The sequence below is a fragment of the Rhamphochromis sp. 'chilingali' genome (genome assembly GCF_963969265.1).
Source record: "Rhamphochromis sp. 'chilingali' genome assembly, chromosome: 13".
NCBI classification, from domain to species: Eukaryota; Metazoa; Chordata; class Actinopteri; order Cichliformes; family Cichlidae; genus Rhamphochromis; species Rhamphochromis sp. 'chilingali'.
In genome coordinates, this window is record NC_137940.1 from 6,536,301 (window position 1) to 6,560,853 (window position 24,553).

Consider the following 24,553-nt stretch of genomic DNA (forward strand, 5'->3'; position numbering starts at 1 on the left):
CATCTGTCCCCCCCCCCCCCCCCTTCCAATAAAACTCCTCAGACCCCCTGTAGACACCCCAAACTCTCTGTGTGGATGAATAATATTCCTTCCTCTGGGTTTACTTGGTGTCCAGCAGGACATCCAAGGCCCCAAACAGATGTTCTATAATTACACAAGCAGCAGGAGGCAGGCAATCAATACTCCTTTTACTCCTTTTCTCCACCAAGGAGCCCTGGTGGTTAGCAAGGCCGCCCTATAATCAGAAGGTCGCAGGTTTAATCCCAAACAGCCAATGTGTCCATCAGCAATCATGTGCTCTGTTGGAGTGTCCTTGACAGTGACATTGCTCACTCATCCACTGACCGCTTTAAGATGTACAGTGAGGCCCAGGAATATTTAAGCAGTGACGCAGTTTTCACATTTTCCGCACCACAGCAGACGTGAAGTGAGAAATTCGAGTTGCAGTTGAAGGGCAGACGACTCTCAGCTTTAATTTAAGGTGTTGAACAAAAATATTGCATTACACACTGAAGAAGTTTGTGTGAGGATGTTATCAGTTTCTCCGAGATGTATTGATCTTCAGAAGCACTTCAGAAAATGATATATGGGAGATTCTACAGATGGCCCATATGTCATCGGTGCACTTTGTGGATGGCAGGTTTAAAAAAGAAACAACAATAAAAGCTTTTTTGATGTGACTTAATATATTTTTTTTCTTTCAGGTCTTCTTCATAGGTCATAATATTGTATTTTGGTGACTTTGGTGTACAGACTCGTCCCTCTACAATATTTAAGAGGCTGGACCAAGCTAGCAGTTAGCTTAGCTTAGCCTGGCATAGTTTAGCGTAAACACTGGCAACAAGAGAAACTGCTAGCACTGTTCAAATGTAATAAGTCCTCCTACCACCACTCCTAAAGCTCATCCATTATTGCATCACATCTTGTTTAATCCTTACAATAACCCAAGTGTGTGGACAACAATGTGTAGCTTTATTGCACCAGGTTGCCCTTATCCTCGTTTCCGGTCTTTATACTAAAGCTGTTCTAATCCAGGTAATCAGCTGGAGCTTGATATTTATTGAACAAACATGAGTGTGTTGTCAACCTCTCCTAACTCTGTGTGAGAGAGTGAATGCCTGTATTGGTTTTCGAAAAATGTAGTCCTATTCCTGCCTGTGCTAAGCTTGCTTCACAGATAAGCTGCTGTACTGAGTGCTGCATGGTTAGCAAATGCAATTTTTAAAGAAAACCCAGTGAGTCTTATTGTCTGCTTAGAGATCCAAATTAGCCTGCAGTGGTAAGGAAAAAAACCCAGCAGTTGGAAGTGATCTGTTCAGTAGTCTACAGGCATGCTGAGGTATGTGTGTGCAAGGCAGAATAATGATGCAAGTGAATGTGTGTTCTTTATAACAGTCCTTGTCTAAGAGTACAGAGAAAAGTTATATTTTCACCTTGAAGATGAATTAGGCTGTCGAGTCCTGGAACAATGAAAGATTTTGCCATGTAGGTCGATATCATCTTTGTTTTCAGAGGAGATACACTTTGGCTGAAGTTATCTGCCTTAACATGGGAACTCTTGTCATAACAAGTAACAGAACAATAGAAACTTGAAAATGGTTGATTTATAGATAGCCGTGGAGCTTTTACCAACTTTTTTTCTCACTCGACTAGCAAGTGACATGTTTGATAACTTTGATCTTTTCTCCTTTTTCCACGGCGCTCTCCTTAACCCGGCTTCCAGGAATGCAATAAACCCCAGGTACCGTATCTGTTAACAGTGTTATGTCTTGTTTCCTAGTGTGGGTGTGTTTCTTCTTCTGTCTGTGTGTTCTAGATGTCTGTGTTTGTGCTTCTCCTGGTGGTTTTATCTGCGTCTCTTCCCTCATATCTGTAGGTAGTAGTAGACTTCCTTAATAAATACATCGACTTCCTGGCATGAAGGCTGATAAAGGGTGAAGTCTGCACCACACACACTCCAATTGAATTATCACAACATCAGCATGATCAAATTTTGGATTATTATTCCTGCTGTGTGGGTGTGGTTCTGGTTGGTCTTGCCATTGCTGCTGGATTGCTCGATCATGATGGCTTTGAAAAGTGTAAAACAGCCATTTTGAGACCTATCTAACCTCTAAAAGAGCAGTTTATGCAGCGCAAAGTGTACAAACATAGCATTACCAATAGGTGAGGAAGGGTATATACCATATCTCAGTATTTCATCACAGAGTCCTGCAGTGTTTAAGCAGAGATGGATTATGACAAAGAGGTTGAAAAGATCAGGGCTCAAAGTGTTGAGCAGTCAGACTTGCTGATAAATGCAGAGAGAACAAAACCTGCCACTTTCGGCCGCAGAAAAGCCGAGCTCCTATTTTTAGAGCTGTCCTTTGTGACAACCTGCTCCGCTTCAGCTGTGCAGGGACACAAAAGCCCCGGTGTCGAAATAGGCATTGTATAGGCACTACACCAAGGAGTAGAGAAACAGTTTCCTACACTTATCTCCTTCCTGACTTAATTATGTTCTTTATCAATTATTGATTCAGTCATCATTTGGGCCATAAAATATACAGATCAGTCATAATATTGAAGATATATGTTGTCAGATTTTAAAAAATATAGACAGATAATGTTATGAGTTATATAATAAACTTGGTACACTAGCAAATAATTGTTTTAACCTGAAACAAATAATAAATCCTCGTTTCCAGTTTATTCTCTGAGCAGCTGATTATTCAGCACACCGCTTCAGCCCCAAAGGTTCTGCTTATTTTAAAGTAATTAAAATCTCAACAGTCTCTTGATTATGGTCATTGCTGAAGGAAATGATCATCCCTTTTATTTTCTGTAGTGTTATACATGTATATATGTAATGTAATAAATATGCATTTTCATTTACAGCTGCAGCTTAAGTTTCCTTTGTTTCTTTGAAATGAAACACCCACGCCTCTTTTCCCAGCATGGACTACAGAGACACAATCAGTGTTTATAGTTATTAATAGCCAAATATCAAACATTATGCTTTGATGGAAATAGAGCAGATATTTTGGGAGAGTTCAGACCTGATAATACAGCTGAAACGCTGCCTCGTGCAAGTGAACAAAATCAAGTACTCATTTACAGGCTGCGCCTCATTTCTCAACCAGTGTGCTAGAACACGCTTACTGACATTTGATGTGCTTTTCATGTCAGTTTTGACATTCAAAGACCTTTTTTGAAAGTTGAGTATTTTCAAAAGGCTTGACAGATGACATTTATTTCAATGGTAATGAGCCTGCACGGCGATGATAACATGGTACTCTGGGCGTCTTTTTAATGGTGTTTATCACTTAAATTTGATCAAAATCTCTCCAAACAATTAGAAACAAATGTTAGATTTGTTTACTGTAGTGACCGGGTAAATAAGGGGTAAAATGACAACTTATCTCACCAACTCATTTCTCAAAGTTCCCTAAAGCTGTCAAAAAGCTGAGAAAGTGGGAATGTGGTGATTGTGTTTTAGTGTTATTTTTCTTGGCTCTGTTTGAAATGACAGACCTGCATACAGACATGAAATCAGCCTTTTATTGAAACTCCTCATATTGAAATGTCAGTGGTACTGAATTGATACTGATATGAACCATGATCCGTCAATAAAATTGAAGAATAGAACTTGCATAAGGTAATATCTTCTTATGTAAATTTGTAAAAGGCAATGAAGTGTTGAAATCTAAAAGGTAATTCAGAAGGTGCATTAAATTCCATACGGACAATTAATCCATTTGTATCTGACTCTGCACACTTTCCAGCAATTTAAAGTATGAAGCCGGTTTTAAATCCTGACATAATGACCATGTGTCTCATTAAGGTTCTATTAACTAGTCATTGTGCACTCTTCCCTCTAACTCATCAACAGATTGAAATTGTTAGGATAGTTTTCACAGTGAAGGTAGTTGTACAAATGTGATTTGTATCATCTGCTACAGTTTGCAGGTCTACTGAAGATCTCACGGTAAATTCTCAGCCCAATTAACGTCAGTGTCAGCCAGATTGTTTGTCCATCATATTGGTATAGACTGAAATATCTTAACTGCTCTTGGATGGATTGTTTTGGAAAAATGTGCAAACATTGATGGTCTCCATAGAAGGAATATTGATAGTCTTTTCTTATGACTAAATACTTCCAAAGCTAATCGGATTCCTGTCAGCTTCATCTTTGTTTGGCCAGTGCCAGTCACCGCATTTTGCAGGGATGTTTGATAAGATAGTGGGAGTTTAACAGCCCTGCGCCAACACCTTGGTCTTGGTCATGTTCCTTCTACTCATTTCTAAACAGTGTTTGTGGTGTGGCAGAATTCATTGTCCCTGGAGAAACAAGTTTGACGTCATTGCCATCAGGGTGTGAGCTTGGTCTGCAAAGGCTTTATGATGTTATAGACTGTCAAGTTAATATCCACATGAATGCCAGTCCATCCATCTGATCCATCCTATCCAGGTGAACACTGATTGATTTGAATATTTTTGCTAATTGGTACATAAAGACCCTATGAATATCTTGAATTTAGCTGATCCTAATAGCGTTGTATGCTGCATTTGGGATTTTACTGATAATGAGTTGATGGTGTCCATCAGTTGTTAATTGTATAGTTTTAGCTTTTCAGGTGCATTTGAACTTTTGTGGTTAAAGATTTCCTTTTCTTTCCACTGATTAAGAATGAGTCGACACATGCAGTTGTAACTGTGACACTAAAACCACATAATTCGGCTCGCTCCGACAGCATTCAGTGCTAACGACTTCCAGTTCATTCGCTTCTACAGTCAGTCGTTAACTTGATCCGGAAACCTCTAGTCACTGATCAACCTGTCACTCATTTGGAAACTATCTCACTTTGTTGCTTATTCTCTGAAAACATGTCTTTTGATTCACTTTTCCTATTTATGCACCTTGTAGCAGGTGCACGGGCACAACAGATGTTATGCCCCCGTGAACCTACAAGTGTAATCTTTCAGATGTGCCTGGTTGCCTGAGTTTCTGTCAAATTATTTTCAGAGCAGCGTGGAGGTGATAACAGCTTGAAAAATGAAATGATCCCTCGGGCTGTAGCAAGTATGAAAATGGAGTCTCTTTATTAGATCATCTTTTGCGTTCTAACAAAGTTATTTAGAGCCAGCGTAATGGGACTGGCATCAAGGATTAATGCGCTGTGTTCTCTCTACACGTGGGGTTACAAATTCACCGAACAAGGTTAGAGACAGATCAATAAATCAAAGTATGTTGAGTTTGATCCTCTAATGGCCACTGTGTGTCTTCCACAAAGTGCTGATGTATAAGGTGTCTGTGGCTGATTGATCCTATGGAGTTTTTTTTAGTCATCTTATGAGCATAACAGCAAGTTGTTGTTTTTTTTTGTTTGTTTTTTTAGTTCAAATAAATCAATTAAGACAAAAAGACAAGTATACATTAACAGGTGTAGTACTTAAGTAAGATGTCTGTTTCAGATTTTTCTAGAGCATCAAGGGTGTCCTAAAGACAATGCATCGTACACACAGTAATCTGTTAAAAAGAATAACTCCTGTCATATTTATTGTTCTGATTTTTTTTTCTGATAAAAAAAATATAAGTTTGTGTGCATTAAAGGAGGTTAGTGGTCTGTGGTGACAACCTTCAATTCACTGTGTGCCAGTAAATCAGGTTAATAAAGTTTTTTTTTTTTTTTTAACTTCTTGGGTGGGCAACTCCTCCACAACTAGGATTTACTGTGGGATCAGCTGAGTGGACAGAAATGTCTGTGAAATCCTCCATTGCTCAGTCATCTGCAATACCAGTGATGTTGTTTTATCCATGTGTCTTCAATCTGCTTTCAACTATCCCAAAAGAAAGATCATGAGGTGATGACATTAAAGTTTGAGTAACTACAGCTCAGTCATGCAGTGCTGGTTGGTTTGATTTTGTGCATGTATGTCTGGGATTTGGCAAAGAAAGGCATTTTTCTCTTGCATTATTTTTTTCTTACATGTTGCTGTAATACTGAACAATTTGATCCTGCTTTGCTGGTGCCAAGAAAATGCTTGATTTATGAGTGCCTTATGCTGCTATCGCCATTGAAATACTTGGCTGTGCATGTGTGTCATGTCTATGCAGGGGTGTTTGATCCAGCAGTGTAATGAGTTTTTTAGTGCCCTAATGCCACATATCAGCAGGCACAACACAATCACATGGCCTTTCCCTATAAATGCATGGAACAATTGAAGCCTGACTGGGTTCACAGGCGGTTTACAAATGGCAGATGAGGCCCCTCACCCACCTCGTGCATTTAGCACACACTGCAATTGAGATCAAGTTCATTACTGGTGTTTCAAGTAGCATTTTTCATGTCACTCTGACAATCTCCCAAGATCGATGCTCACCTGCCTCTTTCCCTTTACCTTGAGCTTGTGATTAGTCACTAAAAAAATGATTAATTGGCTTGTTTGTTCCTTTAAATGAGCTTGCTATGAAAGCTTTAAACAAGGGGGGCTGGGCAGGAGGGTCTGATATTCCCCAGACGCAACCACGTTGCCGAGGTGATGTAATGATGCCCTGGTCCTCCCCCCGCCGGCAATTGTTGGAGACATTAATGACTGGGCTGCACAGCCAAGCACCTGAGCTTTTTGGTTGTTTTGATACATTACATCATTGCTCCGGGGCAGGAGAGGTGATGTCATACCGGGTCTCCAGCTTCCCTCCCCCTCTCCGCCTCCCACTCACATCCCCATTGCTTTGACTGGAGCAGCTCCAAAACCAGCGTGTAGTACGCTGCTTTCTAAGCATTGTCTGAAGCGGAGCAGCCAGACTCTTTACTAAAAGGCTACAGCATCAGCTGTCTGCATACATGAAAAAATAATGTGTCAGTGGTTTTATTGGATTAGTTATTGTTTCATTTTCAAATGTTCATCAGTCTTTGTCAGAAATTAAGTTTATATTGCACGGGCTTTACAAATGGTTATTTGCACCATTTAGATCCATCTTAAGTATGAGGCTCTAAAATCATATTATGATTCCTGCTTATGGATGTGAATAATATAGAGCTGGAGCAAAGCACTGCTTCATTTTTGATTAATTTGTGATGCTATGAAATGCCAAAGATACTGCCTGTCACAGCTTCTGCATGATACCTGCAGGTTATGTTTTGTGTTTTGGCCACAGTCCAGAACCAAAAAATACACATTATATTAAAGTGAAGTTAAAAAAAAGTGCAAAAAAGGTTCACCGTTTTAGTTAATGTGCCTAAAAATAAATTTGTTAGTAATATTTCTCGTTTCATGTTGTGTAACAAAGTGATGCATTGATGCCGAAAGGGAACTGATTCATCCTCCTCCAGCAGTTTTGCAAAATGCTAAAAAACAGACAGTGGTGACAAAATGACTGAGACCTGCAACAATGCAGGAAAATGATAACTGAACAATGACCAAAAGAATAAATGATAATAAATGGTATATCTACTATTCGAGATTCTATGTGATTTTATAGTTTAATCTGCTGTTGAGTATAGATAACGTGTAAACAGACACGACTCTTCTTTTAATGTTTTGTGCTCTGCGTGTTGTTTCTAAGCTTAATTCCTGGTTGTTTTGTGGCGAGTAGCAAGCTGGCCTGTAGTTTGTTGCCTTTGGTTTGCTGTAGGGCTGCTCAATTAATCGAATTTTAATCACGATTACGATCTGGGCTTTCAACGATCATTAAAAATGACTGAGCCGATTATTAGCCCCTCCCTCGTTTATCCGCGACACCTTAAAGGCCGGTCCGTGAAAACATTGTCGGGCATAAACCGGTCGTGGCGCAAAAAAGGTTGGAGACCGCTGATTAAGAGGACCCGAGGGAAGCTCGGAAAGAGAGGAGAGTGACTGCCGTTGGTTGAAAAGAGAGGTAAAAAAAAAAAACTTCAGTGGTGTTGCACACTATTTTATATTATTTTTTAAAGTCATTGTTAACCCTTTAAAGCCGGTCAGAGCAGCACGCTCCGTTTTGTGTAACTATTTTTAAATCCCTGTAGAACCGGAACCGCGTAAGCTAGCGCAATAATTTGTTTTGCATATGAAACCGGAGGAGTTGTACTTACATCTGATGCCATCAGCTTGTCCTCGGTCACGGTTTCCTTCCACAAAAAGCTTTGCAAAAATTGCATAAAAAGCGCTTGCAGGAACAAAAGCATAATATTCCAGAAACAAGCTTCGCCGATCAGCTGTTCTTAACACTTCCCACCGTGAAACAGACGTCAGCGCGAACTATCACATGTCCGCCATTTCCTGGCCGAAACCGGAAGTGACGTCATTTTCGCGGAAATGTAGTTTTTTACTTGTAGGCCTTAAAAGCCTATACTGGTCATGTTTGACTTTTCTGAATAGTTGCTGGGATGCTTAGAGCTCGAATTGCACTGCTGGAAATAGTTTATTTTGATGCACCTGCTGTTTTCTTTGCAATTTGCATCATAGGATTGTTTTTTCGTTTTTTCTGCAGTATATAAAAATTGCTGTATCTCCAAAATAAAACTATGAACACACTCAAAATAAATTTCCTGTTGTAAACTATTTTTTGCAACTTTTTTGTATTTAAAGTTTTGAGGGATAAACCTCTTAAATTTCTCCAAGTAATATATGTAAAAAAACAAACAAAAACGATTTTAAATTTTTTTTTTTTGTAGTTTATTGCACTTTTTTGCAATTAATGTAGTTACTATGGACTTAATGCATACATATTATTAAAATATGGGCTATAACAGTTGTATAGCAACTTGAAATGCTCCCATAAATGGCACTACAACATGTAAAAAAATAATATAAGCTCTGGCGGACTTGGTTCTATAGTAGGTCTTAAAGGGTTAAATAAATATCGTCAAATAATCGAGATCTCAATTTCAGTGAAAATAATCGTGATTATCATTTTTGCCATAATCGAGCAGCCCTAGTTTGCTGTCTAAATCCTCATTGTTCCCTGTGGTGCAGTTTCTGTCATTGTGTAGTCCTCCTCATATCTCAGTCTGTCAGCAGACATATATATATATATATATATATATATATATATATATATATATATATATATATATATATAGATAGATAGATAGATAGATAGATAGAGATATATAGATAGCCTTCTATTTATCCAGTATCTAGAGTCTCCACAGGCATGGCCTCCCACCTGAACACACACATATAAGAAGTACTTTTCTTCCTCTCAGAAAGCAAAATGTAATGTTGTGTGTTTGATTGGTGATGCTGCTGCTCGCTGTAGTACAGCTGAGTGAAGTGGAAGAGTCTATTGCCACTTTTCTATTTTATGCACTCTCTCCCCTCCCTGCCTCCATTTCAGCATGTCTTGCTGCCTCCGTCGCCACAGCAACTGAAGGCCCTAGAGGGTGTGTAGCGGGCTGGATGGGTAGATGAGTGGGTGGGTGCAGGGGGCTCGTGCTCACCCAGTTGCTATGGCTATTCCAGCTGAGTGACAGTGTGACATCATTGCTGCCAGTCTGTGTTCCTGCAGTGAGCCCCCTGTGAATGCTTTCACCTCTCCGGAGAAGCAATGCTACTGTTTCCTCTCTTTCCATATTTTACTCTCACACTCAGGAGGAAGTGCTGCCATCTCTCCACCCAGGAAATGGCTTTCCTTTTTCCGTTTCTATGCCAACAAGCTCCAGCCATGGTCTGGTGCTGAAGTGAGGGATAATGGCATTATTCCACTGTGCTCTTCTCTACCAACCAATTCTTCATCCCTCTGTTTCCCTCTACCTCTTTTTACCTTTTGGACTTATCGCCTTCCTCCCACTTCTCAGCTGTGTATCACCTTCTATCTCTCCTTGGACATTGCTTTTCATCCATCTTCCTCATTTTTATTTAATCATCCACCCTCTTCTATCTCTCTATCAGAGCTGAGGTGTTGTAAGTCCTCCAGATGAGCACAGCCATAGTGGCTGCTCTGACAGCATCACTCTCAGGCAGGGAGGAGGTCCTTATCCCCCCACCCCCTTCCTCTTCTTCCTCCACCACCACCACCACCTCCCTCCCCCTCCTCCACCACCACTGACACACATACACACATCCCCCTGCTCCCGTTACAAACAAACCGCTGGGTTTAACGTACAGTACCTCAGCGGAGGCTGCAGGCGTCTCGGTCTTCAAATAATCTAATGGTGCATAAAGGCGTGCGTGTGTGTTTTCGCGTGTGTCGCTTTACTTTCGCGAGAGGGAGGGAGAAAGAGATAGAGAGGGAAGGAAGGCGGAGGGAGTAAACGTGAGTGAAAGTGTTGTCAGCCATTTTTCCCATCTTTTCCCCTGTTTCTGCGTTCTTATCGCGCGCCGCTGCTCTCCGCTTGGAGATGTGATTGTCAATTGCGCGGAGAGAAGACGCTGGCTGTTTTTCTTCGCTTGGATAAAAGGATTTTTCCCCCTCTGTCCTCCTCCTCCTTTTCGGTGATTTTAAGATATTTCTGTTGGAAGAAGCGGGGTGGCTGGAATAAACGCAGAAGGTGGTGTCGGTTTGGAGTGTCAAATCAGGCCAAGGAACAGCGGATACTCCCAAAACTGACAAGCCGCCGCCTCCTTCCAGGGAGACGGCGCAGCTGAGGGAGGGGAAAGGGCAGGTCGCTTTGGATGAAAATGAGGGTCTATGCTGTAGCATAGAGCAGGTCCGGGATGTTAGATTTTAGCCCGGTGAACATTTTTTCATTATGAAACCATTAGCAGCATCAGACAGCAATGGAGTCCCGAGCCAGCAAGATAAAACCCCGGTAAGTAGCCTATCGACTTGCAGCGTTTTTTTCTCCATCTTTTTTTCTGTCTCTCGCCCTCATTTATGACCCCGTAGATATGATTACCGGCCGTATAATGGATGTGCATCAGATTTCTATCGAGCCTGCACAAGATGAATGAACGCAGGGCAGACCAAGGACGCATCAGAAACCCGAATCACAAGCTGATTATTGCCCCGTCGAGCCTCCGATGTGTGTCAGTGTGTTGTACTAGAAACGGCCGCCATGTGCTTGCTGTCACTTACGCGCGCAGACACGCGCACAACTGCGTGAATCTTACATTATCGATCTGCCAGGACATTAGAGTAAAATATTCTAAAAATAAAAAATCAGAACGAGGTCAGTAATGGTTCAGTGCCACGTTGTACCCACGAAGGCCCTTGAACAGTAGCCCTTATTTTCCTGTGGTCAAACACGAACACATCGTTGCAGATGTAGCCTGTGTCTGTGTTTTAATGACCGACACATCTTTCTCATCACGTTTAACGACGCAGTGGACGTGAAGAATAATCGTAAGTCGCTAAAGTGAAATTAGCTTTGCCAGGTATTATTTGCATCGGAGATACAAGCAGTGAATCCTGAATCCCGGGTGTATTTTTTTTCTTCCCTTTTCTGGGAGATGATGTCATGTGTTCAGAGAGCTCCCCTAAATTCAGTTAGTCCACCTTTTAGGCTCCAGGAGCTGTTACAGCCGGGTCGCATTACAGAGACTGATGCACGATGAGTTATTTTAAAGCATAAAATGGTTAATTCAGCCCGAGAACACACAGAAAGGATGTTGGGTGTTTTTAATTGCGCCCCCCCCCTCCCTCCCTTATTACCTCGGTAAAGTTGCTTCTAGTTTGAACCACCGGCTTCTTGCTGGTGGCGCTGTCCGTGGTGCTGGAAGCAGCCGGTAGCTCCAGCAGACACTGGAGGCCTGAGCAGATAGATCGACTGTCAGCACCGCTGGCATCACTCACACATCGCGACCGCACACATCCATTCACACACATACAGAGACAAGGCCGTAAATCACACTGATGGACGTTTCCTGGTTTGCAGAGCACAGATGCTTAACGAAAAATCACCTTAATATTCCTATAATAGACATGGACATGTCACCCTAGATGAGATGGCTCATCTTCTTCCCTCTCAGTTTATGCTGCTTCCCTCAGGGACGCCTGTAGGTGACCAAGGCCCTAACAATACTCATATGAAGTTGTTTATACAAGATCGATTCCCCCCCCCCCCCCCCCCCCCCCCCAAAAAAAAATGTGGCATATTAAACATCTTCTTTTTTTTCCCCCCTATTGCAACTATCCATCTGCAGATCCTTAAAGCTTATGTCATTTTGAAGTCTTACCTATAGCTACACTGTCATTTTAATAGGATATAAGCCAATACAATGCATACACAGTATAGCACCTTATGGCTGCCGTGCCTTTTAGCACTTTTCCATATTTTAATGATTGGCACATATATTTAGGCCTATACTCTTCTTTTTTTTTTTTTTTAATCTCTCCAAATAAACATGTTCATTGTCACTTCAGTCATTGCATATAAATTAATTTTGAGAGAATAAATTGACTAATTTCCCAGAAATCTAGCAAACACCACAGAGCATAAAAATAGTGCTTTACACACTTATGATCTTAAATCATTTATTATAGGATTGCTGTAATCACTGTTAATGAGGAAGGGGCCAAACAGCTGTCAAGTAGCACATAATTCTAATTAAAGCATTGTTGCTGGCAGGATAGAAGAATTTCAAGTGCCAAAACATGTTTAGAGTCTGGAGCGCATCGCACTTACTTGTCTAACCGAAAACTTAGACAAATTATACAGACAATTAAGTAAGTTAACAAAAGGGCAAGAATGGAAAATTACAGAAAGTAGACTGCAGTAATCGTGATCATCTTCATCATCTGTATCTTACTCTTTTTCTTCCAATTTTCAGACTAATTGTTGTTAATTTAATTGTATTCCTTTTCACAAGCTCTGAAAAGATCTTTAGCTTTGGTATCAAACTTGCCCTTATCTCTTCTTACTGTCTTACCCCCTTCATTTGACTTTTGTTTTCTTATGTTCTTAGCAAACAAATGAAGGCTTGTGTAAATAGTCCCTTATCCCAGCAGGAAACCCACCAAATAAAAGCCACTAGATCGTATTACAGCAATCACACTATCATCACCATTGCTTATCTTTCCCATGAAAACGTATGGTTTCATTTATCTTTATTGCAACAAGTTACATGCTAACTAATAGTTCATGTTGAATTCTTGTGCTTTGAAGAGGCTTTATGGCTGGATCTTTTGGTGATGGAAGAATAGCATTTCTCATTCACAAAATTTGAGAGAAAAAATTGATTTCCACGGATTGAAAAGCAATATCCAAACGTTTTGTCAGATAATACGTTGTGCCTTTATTCATCTTGAATGTCAATAAAAAAAAAAAAAAGCTTGGTCTTTTTTTCTTTCTTTTTTTACTTTTCGTAAAGAAAAAACATTTTTTTTTTTAGAAGTGTAATATTGCACTTCGGCAAAAAAACCTTTCACAGTGTTTGACATTTGGTAAAAAATTATTCCAATGACAATATAGTGGATTGCCTCATTGTAGGTAATATTTTCTCCCTATCTAACTGCTGACTTGTGTGTTACTGACTGGTGGAGCTGTATCTGGGGAAGGGAAAGCACAGAGAGCATATCAAACCCATTTAATCGGACACCCTGCCCAAAGGATTTTAATCTCTTGATCCGCGAGGCTCAGGAAAGCGAGAAGCTGCCACTATGGTCAGGGAAAACTCTGGGATGTGCCTGTTGCCTCTTAGGCATCCAGGTTTTCCATTTTGTAACAAGCAGAGAAAGTTTTAAATCCCATGTCAAATGTATAAAGGAGCAGCACAGCTTCAAGCTATTTCACCAGCAGAAAATCAGAAATGAATCATAAAAAAATCCCTGTTTTTTTGTTTTTGTTTTTGTTTTTTGTTGTTTTTTTGGTTTGTTTGTTTGTTTTTTGTCCAAAATTTAAACCCAACCACTGAAATTTGTTTTCAGTGGAAGTTAAAATCTGCATTTTCCATTGTGGCAGTCTGGTGACCCTCTAGAACGGAAGTCTAGTGTAGCAGCAGTGATTCACTCCCAGCATATAAAGGCAGTAATGAGATTGAGAGCCAGCCAGGGTTTCCACCCAGCAATCTAGGTCATTAGGTCTGCAGTGTAATTTAAGGAGCACCACATCTGCTCACATGTAGGCAGAGTTCAGTGTTGTGGCTCGAGCATTAGAGCGACGCTTAATCCTCCTGTGACAGCTGATTGTACGTATTTTCGGCTCGCGCTTCTGCAGAGTTCACTTCATTTGTTTGCCAGAGAACAGTGAATGTGGAGCACAGAAAGCCCTATATACAGTAAGGTAGGAGAATAGAAACATTCACACTGTGGCAGATGTTTATTGTCACCAATATACATCAATTTAATAAACAATGTTTTACTATGGATTGTGCATATCCGTTGGGGTTAACAACCCATGTATGTACAATACCGTATCATCATGCTGCTAATTGAAAATACTTAATGAGTCAGTCATTATTGTTACTCTGTCATCCATCTTGGCCCAGTCTTGTGGATGCCATTGGGCCAAATAAGTCGATGGATCACATGCTTATGGACTGCATGGACCCTGGGTTATTGACTGACAGACAGCTGACCTAAATGAGTGTAGAGAAAGGATTAAGTGTTTATTATCCTTTCCCTTTATCCTGCTTTCTGGTCCTCCCTTTATCTCTGGGTCTTTCCAGGGGGAGGGGCTTGTGGTGTTCCCCTTTTTAAAGTGCATTATTATTATTTATTCATTCATTTATTTATTAATTTTTAATTCTCCTATAATTTATTTTTGGAGGAGGAGGAGGGGGGGCTTTTTTGCCTGGTTGTGGAAACCAGTTGGGATAATCATATCGACAAATCTTACATGGTCATTTTTGTTTGTACTCGCAGAAATGACAATATTCACGTAACCTCTGTGCACTCTCCCTAACTGTATGTTAAAAATATTTCCAGTTGCAGATTTTTTGTTATCTTTTAATAATCTGTATTTGTAAAGAATAGGGTTTAGATTTTTCTGTGTTTCCGTTACTGTAACAAAACCCAGAATGCATCAGAGCCCTTCCCACTAGTTTCTCGTTTCTCTGTGGTGCTCAGCCCTAAGTTTGTTTGTTTTTTCCTGCAAATTGTCTTTAGACATTTTAAAGCCTTTTTTTCCCCTCAAAAAAACCTAAACTTATTCATATTTCAGGGACTGTTTTCAGGTGCAGAGCTGTCTGCATTTCAGTACTCCCGGAAATCAACTCAAAATAAAATGCAGTGCTGCTTTGTTAATGATAATGGAGCATGTAAGAGCAACAATGTACCTCACTGGTGTGTATTTGAGGCCAAGCTTTCCTCGCTTCCAGCTTTGCTGTAATCCCAGAGTACAAATTTCCTTTGGGATAAACGTGACGTTGATGGCAGGCCTCAAGGCTACATCACTCTAGCGAAAAATGTCTAAGCTTAAATATAAATTGCTAGAGCTCCAATATAACCTTATGTCTGAAATTTGTATTGCAACGAGTGACGTATTACGCCATAAAAGTCATCAAAAGGAAATGTGATGAGGCTTTATCATTACAGATACAAACAGACAAAAGAGATTCATCAGATAATATTTGTTCAGTAATATTGTGGAAGTCAGCTGGAGGCACTCAGGGTGAAGTCAACCAGACGAGGGAGTGAAAAAAAGCAGCCCAAGGCGGGATAGAGAGCCACTAGGCCCTCCGGTCGACCATTTTGGTTGGTGCAGCCAGCCAGATAATTAATCGTGATGGCAATCTTTGACACAGTGTAATCACATCACACCTCGGTGCCACAGGAGCAGCACTGTCTGGCTCTTGGTCTCTTGTCACTGACACATGAAGGCGCTTTGTGAATTGATATGTCTCAGGTTAAAATTTTTCACTCACAAAGGTCTCCAAATAACTTCCAAATCAGTTCAGTGCTCCAACATATTCAAGCCCTTCAGTTTTATTGTGACTCTGCCTCATGAATGTTAAGAAGTCTTTTAGTCAAAACTAGTTTCTTCTATCTATCACACAATGATCATTCTGGCAGCAAAACACTTCCATTCTCAAAAACTCTTTCATTAAGCCGTAATGCAGATGAGCACTTCAGGAGCTGTGACGATGGATGTTTTCATTGAGCACATTCAAGAGCAGATGATGGCTCAGACCTATTTACTTGCAAATGAAGATCCCGAGATGCATTTCTATCCAATCTATTCCATTTGTCATCCAAGTGGGACTTCAAAGCTGATTTCCAAAATAATCTGAGGCAGAGATGTTATTTGCATCCCAAATTGGTGGATGGTGTTGATACCCAGACTTCTGAATTTCAGAGATGAGTTAACCTTTCATAGCTTAGAAACGAAGAGCTGAAAGCGTTGCTTGTCACCTATACGTCAGGATCTGTTAAAGGAAAGTTGTTGGTTTTTTTTCTTTAAAATTTCAAAGTCTCACCCTAATTCATCACCATTTATCAAAGCTGAGTAAAAACGTTTTTACTGTCAAGTGAGGAAACATTTGGGGGAAAAAAAAAATCACTGAACATAAAAAAAAAAAAAATCTTGTTTACTATCAAAATTTAAAACTCCAAACCCAATCTCAAGATGTTTAGATTTGGCTGATTTCCTGAGTGGAGCAGACTAGTTAAATCGGCCCACTTTGACTTTTCAGTTTAAAAATCTAATATTAATGCTCTGCCACAGCAAGAAGTGGAGTTGAAGCATGCCCCAGAGCTAACAGTCTCCCTGCAGAGTATCCGATGTATATTGGTAAATAAAACATTTAGCCATCAAATAGTCAAGTCTAGAGACACCACGAACCAGTTTATGCTGTTTGATTAAATCCATAATTCACCACTCTGACATTCTAGTCGGATTTGATGAGTGTGATTCAAACACATTTCATTTATTTCATTTGAAATAAATACAATGTGTACTTGACATCTACAGATGTCAAGCCACAAATGTTAGCTATGTTCTATGGGCTTCAGGTGGTCTATAATCAATGAGTATATCATACATTTTAACAACTGATCCATCAGGTTGGATTTTAAATGCATAGGACAGCAGTTGAACACTAATTATGTCAGTGTAATAATAATTTTCTGAGCTAATACCTGAATAATTTTATCTATAGAATTACAGAAACTTGCAGAAAAACTTTCAATAAATGGATCAAGATTCCAAAGTCCCAGGACATTAAACTGATAAGTTTAGGCCTTAAATCATTACCAATTATGGAAATTTGTGCTGCTGTGTTTGCTGTTGACTGTCTCCACTCTAACGCCACACATACAGAAACCATAGAGCATCTGCAGACTTCAAATAAACCTCTGAGTTGTAGCAGTTCAAACTGCTTCTTATTTTTAATTCATCTGATTCCTAAAACTTGAGCAGTGGGAGGATTTCGGATGTATTTTGCATTTTGGGGTCATTTCCATGGAGAAGCGGGTTGGCTCATTTACAATGTGGCTAATTACGGCTGGGCTTTCTAGCACTTTATACCGTATGAATTACTCAGAGGGGTTTTCCCCATTACTGCCCAGTATTCATTTAGTTTACTCAAGTTCGTAGTACCTTAATGAGGGTGTTTTCTTGATGTATGCAGGGCATGTTTGTTTTTTGCTGGTCTCAGGAAAGGAGCTCCTTTGCTGTATTTAAAACAATGATTATCTTATCGTTTAATCCCGAGTTTCTACTCCCTTTCAGTTTTGTAACCCATTTTCTTACATGCTTTTGTCTAATACGTGTAGTATTCTTCTAAAGTAAACCAAAGGATTTCAAAAATGAGACTTAAAAACTAAATATTTTTGACACATTCTGTAAATGTTGGGTTATTTAATTAAAATCTTTTTGGCTCTGCCTTTCCTTTACACAAAATGTATTATTAAAGGAAAGCTGAGCTCTTGTTTAAACTCTGATTAATATTTTTCTTGTGAAATAACTGCTTTGCTACGAAGAAGACGATAAACCCCTTTTTATTCATTAATGGGAACAAATTGAATGTTTTTCAGACTGCCTTCCAATTAAAATTAAAGTGGATATGTTATTGTTTTACAGCAGAAAGTCTGTCTTTGCTTATTATCAAATGAAGTGGGGAAACATAATTAAAAAATGAAGAAATAGAATAAAAGCTAAACCGCCTATTTTTAGACACACATGCTGCTAAGTCTGCATCCAATGTTTGGCAGTCAGCACGAGTGTTGGTGTGAATGACCAATAGCGGTTGCTGGGCTGGCTGATACTGACCATCTGTGTGTATGTTGTGTGTGTGTATGTGCAGCTCCCCGCAGACTTCAGCAGACTTCACCTGGCCGACGGCTTACACCCACAGGTGACCCACGTCTCCTCAAGCCACTCAGGATGTAGTATCACCAGCGACTCTGGAAGCAGCAGCCTGTCAGACATTTACCAGGTAAGTCCTCCCATCCCTGGTGCTGGATCCCCAGCTTGGACTCCCTTGGATAGCTAAGCAGGTGCATGGTAGTTTAACTAGTTAATGCAGCCATAGTTGAGCAAGAGGAAATCATAAAGATGCTAAAACATTTATCAGTCTAGCTAGGGCCTTTTTGGAATTACTGACAAAAGTTAGATAAGAAGAACACTACCACTCATGAGCATGCCATAAATATGAAGCTACAGCCAGTTAGTTTACCTGACTGCAGCCACGTAGACTTAATAAATAAGATGGATGAAATTTCCATGTCTCAAAAGTGGACAAGTTTAATATTTGCCTTCTTTACAAAGATCAGCTGGGGGTGATGACTGTTGCAAAGAGAAATCTGATTATATAGAAGTCTATGAAAGTCTACTTTTCACTTTATTTATGGCTTAGGTTAGCATTTTGTTAATCAGATAAAATTCTCAGTCTCCAGTTTCAAATCATATTTAATACAGTATCATGTTCATTTTGTGGATTACTTTACATCTAAAGTAAACAATAAATCAAGCTGGGCATACCTGTGATTGGCAAACCACTACCATAGAAACATGTCGTTTTATTGTGTCTGGTTTCTCAGTTACTGATGTGAACATAAATAGCAATGATCAAAATTTTCACTTTGAGACTTCATCACAGTGGCAAGGTCCATCTTTTATATTCAGTCTGTGTGGTAATAATAAACCAAATGTATAATGCATCAACTGCTAAGCATTAAAAGTGTAGCTGTTCCCCTCTGATCGGGACTGAGTTTGTTTCCTCTCCTTTGCAGTGTTTGTATTAACCTGACTAGTTTTCTGTTCACCTCATTAGACGAGGCAGACTTATCGTGTGTTTTCCTGCAGTTTCAATTAACAAATACTCATTGAGCTGGTTTGTTTCGACATAACCTTGTGATGAATTGTAAATAATGAGAAAAAACATTGATTTGCATGATTTGGGGTGTGTGTGTATATATATATATATGCTTCAGTGATCTAACATGTAACATAGCATTTAAAATCTGTGATATAGAACAAACTTTGACCTCATCTGAGACCAAGTCTTTATGGAAAAAATGGAAAAAACATATGCTTTTTGTGAAATGATGACTATACCTCTGGGAATGTGCATTAGTCTCATTAAGGAGGACTAATTTTCTTTGGAAGAATTTAAAGCCTTTTTTGCCAGACATGTTATAAGACACTAATGGGAGACTTTTGCTACGCAGCAGGGGATGAGCAGACAGGCTGCTGGCTGCAAGCAGGTAGTCCAGCCTACATCCTGACTCCAGCTCTGCCTTTCATCACCTCAAAGCAGAAGTACAGGACTCCCACAAAGCTGTGATATACAGTCTCATGTAATGAGGGCATTTGATGAGCATTTTTGTGCTAAAATATTAGCACGTGTAGGCCTCACATAATTTGTTTAGTGGTGTTGAGATATGTGTAACTTGATGAAGGATGGGCTCCCTCAACCCATCCTTCATCAAGGCCAATGCTTAATTTAGCAGTTTATAAATAACGTTATAAAGATCTGCACCAAAAGTGTTTGGTTTGCTTGCAATCCAACCCCCATCCACCCACCCTCACCAAGCCTTTTCAATTCTGCTGGGTAGTTATGAAAACATAATCAAAGTTAAACATTTGAACCCTTAAAACCCAATTCAAGTATGTGCACTCAACTGATTGTGGACGTGCCCCAAACTCTGCAACTAATCCGCTTAGCATAGTACACCCACCCCATTGGCTCCTAATTCTGTCACCTGCTGTGTGTCTGTAAATGTGTGTTATGTTTGTAAGCAGGATTGTGGCTGTGCTGTTTGCTTCGACTGACTGTGGTTGGTGTGCATCAGGGCACTCATTCAGTATGCTCAATACAAACAGTCTAATTGCATATGAGGGGTGTGTTATTGTGGAGCTCTGTGTGTGTATGTGTATATGTTTTGACCATGCTGTGGCTGGCTGGGGCAGGTTGAACAGGCTCTACTGTCCCCAGTCTGTGATCCTGGTCTTAGCACCATCTGCTAGCAGCTCTGTGGCGGCCTCTTGATTTTTTTTTCCCTCTCAGTCTCTTTCTCCTCTCACTGAATCACAGACACTGTCCTGTTTTCTCTTGTTTTGTTTTTTTTATTCAGCCTCTATAATGTTTGGTTTAACTTCTACTCTGCTATTTGTAACTTTGGCTCAGAATACTGTATTTAAATTCCTTAGCTTCGATGACGAACCTCTTATATGCTTCATACGTGCTTCCTCTGTTTTAACCGTTTCAGCAATCAAAATGCTTCAGATACCTTCGAGTCAAAGTTTGGCTCTATTCTGTATTTCACTGTTATATTTGGACTGTTAGTTGGACACATTAGGCTATTTGAACCTGTCTCTTTTGGCTTAAGAAACTTGTATTTTCTGGCACTTTACAAGCAGAAGGTTTAATCAATCAGTCAATCAAGAGGATAATCATGAGATTACTCACTTCTGAATTTCTGGGATGTCTGTCAATCAGGCTTGAACAGACACATTCTATGGATGCTCCATCAGATTGTGATTTGGGAAGCTGTGGTTTTGAAGCTTTTGGATTTTTCTTTTTGTCTGCTTCTGTTGAAGTTCTTGAGCACTCTATGCTCTCTATCTTCTCCTAATCATTTCCTGGCTTAAGTGGAAATTGTTATATAAAGCAGTTGTTGGGCTTTTTTTGCTATCCAGTCTACAAGAATCTCCTCATTTTTATCACAAACTTTTAGAAAATGAACACCATGCAGACATGCCTTTAATGTGGACAGAAAACATTGAAATTCTAACCATGAGTGCACAGCATGATTTCTAAGACTGTTGGTTTATGCAACATTGCTTTTTCATTATTAGATAAAGTTACACCCTGCATGTTTCAGAATAAAAAACATTTTAAATGTGCAGAACATCAGAAACAAGGAATGTTTGCAGTGCTCACTGGGGCTGGTGTTGAATAAATGGATCAGAGGATACTTCATAATTTATACTTGAGATCATGTGAAGTTGATGTTGGTGAAATATGCTTGTGTTAAACATTATTTTTACTGTACACATTTTTGCTGAGCATACTGGAGTCTAGATTCTGGATGGAGTACTGAATAGTCGAACCACCAGGCTATTCCACTGCTATCGCCACGTAATTCCCACGTCACTGCCAACATGGCGCACTGTTTGTATCTGAATAAATCATGAAATTGGTCCTTCAGAAGGACTTTGAAAGCATTGATCCAAGAATAGCCCTAATGAAATATTAACAACACCTGACTTGCCCACTGATTCTTAATGCGTTCTGCACATCTATGGATTTCTGATACATGCATGGCATGAAAAAAGGGCCGTGCATGAGCACAAAGGCAGCCGGGCCCTCTGTATTTAAATGCAATATGAAAGCATACACACGTTTGACAGCTGGCTATGAACTGATTGTTGTATATAACCTTGAGTTTCTAATGCTGTATTATGTGGGTTGTTAAGTGTTGTGAACCAGTCTAGTGTTTTTAAAGTACACTGGTCACATGATCCTCTGTAGTTTTATGCAAGAAGTTTTCCTCTGTACTGTGTTCTGCTCCATACCTAATCTGTGACTCTTCACTTTCATCGTGTTTGCAGGCTCCACCCACCAGGGTGTGGACCAGTGATGCCCAAACGGCCATTCAGACACTGAATCATTAAAGAGCCCTTTGCACATGGCGTTTGAGGAGAAATGACATAGGGTTTCTGAGAGAGACCAAGCACAGGGAGACTGAGCATTAAAAAATTAGAAGCAGACTGACAGTCTGGGAGATGAAGATGCGTCTATCTCTGGGATTTTGCAGACAGTTTGCAAAGGCAACCTATTCTTCTCTTTCTGTTAAGAGGTTTGAGATTGAGAACCGTATTTGGGTAAGAGGGTTCACTGTTGGGAGGTAGCAGAGCCGATGTTGTGTTGCCTTTTTTGTGACTGCTTTGTCTTGCTCTTTAAATGGTTTTCATGTTGTGTGAGTGTGAACCAGGCAATCTGGCCCCTCTGTCATTTATAGAAATACTTTCTTTGATGATGGCAGATGAACTCCGCTGGTATCGCTCAGGCACAAGTAATTGCATTACGCTTGCTTCTCATCTTAGTTCATTTTCACGGCTTCGCACATATTTCATCTTCTGCTTTCAAAGAACAGGATCTGGCTGCGAGGCAGGCTGTGGCGTTTGCTGTGGGGGAGAAAAGAGGGGAGGAAAGTTGAGAGTTAATTAGCTTGTTACTATGCATAGCAGACTGTTTTGTATGCAGTGTTGACGCCTGTCTTTCTGCTACTGTACTGATTACCTCTTATCAGTTTCAAGAAATGGGTCAAATGTGCACAAAGGAATTTGTTTTTTGTGTCACAGCTGATTTTTTTTTCTTACTGTAAAATGACGTGTGTGTGTGTGTGTTGAATGTGCTGCTTAAAATGAAAAAATATTTCACTGGCTGTTTACAATGTGTTTACTCTGTCCCCGTTTGGACAGCTGACATGGGTGGGGATTTATTTTTCAAGCTTTTATCTGATAATTCAAAGCTTTCCCTGTAACGAGCATGGAGGTTGGTCATTCAGTGTGTCGCTAGTAGACTCTCGAACTCGAACAAGGAGCTGGATAGATGAACGCGTTTGGCCTTGTGGTGGCGGGATTGCTGATGTTGCACCGAGCCGCAGAGTCCCTGCTCGTGTTTATCATTGACTCATGGCTTACCTGTTGTTTCTTTCTAGGCCACAGAAAACGAACCAGGTGACATGGACCTGAGTGGCCTGCCAGAGACCGCTGTGGACTCTGAGGAGGACGACGATGAAGAGGACATCGAGCGAGCGTCCGACCCCCTCATGAGCCGGGACATTGTGCGGGACTGTCTGGAGAAGGACCCCATGGACAGGACCGATGATGACATAGGTGAGCACCCAACTAGGGATTGAATTTACTTGGCTCTTCATGACTATTCTGATCAATAGCACTAGTGTAAATATTCAACCGTGCAGTGTTCATTGTGAAAAAAATATCCTGCCTATTCTTGTGCATGCCTGAGAGTTCTATATTTGAAGACATCTTTAGAGAATGGTGTGAAAAATACCAATTTAAACAGAAGCCCCATTGTCCCATTTTTACATTAATTTATGCTTTATAAAAAGCCACTCCCTGCTTTCTTATTTAAATCGTCGCCATAAATTTACATTTATCTCAAGTCTGTGCTTCTCTCATGATCGAGGCTTTCGAGTAATTCTCAAAGGCCCATCAGGCTTGCAGTATCATAACTCTTAAGGCTACGATTCTTCTCAAATGAAAATGATAGGCATTGTTTAAAAAAAAAAAGTGTGCACACTCAGCTTAGCGGCAGATGTGGACTTGGGGAGGATGATACATTTGTGGACTGCGAGAGAGTAAGAACAAGTGCCAACCCCTCCCCCACTTCACTTGTCTCCCTGCTGTACCCCCTCCCCTTGCCAGCAGGCTTTTCTAGGTCACGCTGGCACATCCTCTCGCCTCACCTCTCCCTGCGCATTAAACTTTTAGTGCTTCCGCAGCTTCTCACACAACGCTGTTGCCATGCCAAGCCCAGGTCAACCAGTACACCACACTGCTGCTGGTTGGTAGATGGCGTATAGAGGTGTGTTTTCTTTCTGTGAGCATCAGTGTAGGTGTGCTGCAGAAAGTCCTGCACCTTGTATTAAACCTAGCATGGGCATCTAGCACTTGCATCCAATCACATATTCAATAATGAGAAACTATACATTTGCACCAAATTCAGAATTCATTGTTTTCCAATCGTCATCATGAAATTTAGAGTTTTTGGTCTACAGTAGTGAGAAAATTTTTCAAAGGTCTATATAGAGTCCAGGAAAAAAAGGCGGGGGTGTAATTAGCAGCCAGGTGCTGCTAATCAGAGGCACTTGATTGACTGATCATCAGCAAGTGTGAGCACCTCTGGAAAAGCAGAAATTTAGGTCGTTTGGTGGTCTGGAGGACTCAGGTGTGTGTCAACACAATTTTCCAAGGAATGAATGTCTCTGCAAATCCACCCGAAGGTCAGAATGTGCCAAGTGAAACTTTGAAGAATTATAAATGAATCCCAAGCACTGCATCTCAGACTATACAGGCCACAGTTAACATAAGAAAACTAAAGTTTGTGATAGTAAAAATACAAAAAGACTTAACAAGTATGGATTGTTTGTTACGAGGGGAAAACCTCTCGTTGCAACAAAAGCATGGCAGCACATCTTAGGTTAGGCTACAAGAGCTGTGCATAAACAGAAGCCAACAAACCTCGATGAACTAAAGAAATGTTGTAAAGAAGAGTGGGCCAAAATTCCTCCACAATG

At 40.3% G+C, this 24,553-nt stretch overlaps 1 protein-coding gene across 6 annotated transcripts in view; it reads left to right on the plus strand.

Moving 5' to 3' along the window:
- Positions 1-24,553, plus strand: part of rapgef2b (Rap guanine nucleotide exchange factor 2b) — a 109,673-nt gene that overhangs the window by 68,098 nt on the left and 17,022 nt on the right. For all 6 annotated transcript variants that reach the window (XM_080900905.1, XM_080900909.1, XM_080900910.1 and 3 more), the window contains exons 7-8: positions 18,088-18,219; positions 22,952-23,129. In XM_080900905.1, the coding sequence (XP_080757031.1) occupies positions 18,088-18,219; positions 22,952-23,129 (310 nt within the window). The remainder of the gene's footprint in view (positions 1-18,087; positions 18,220-22,951; positions 23,130-24,553) is intronic.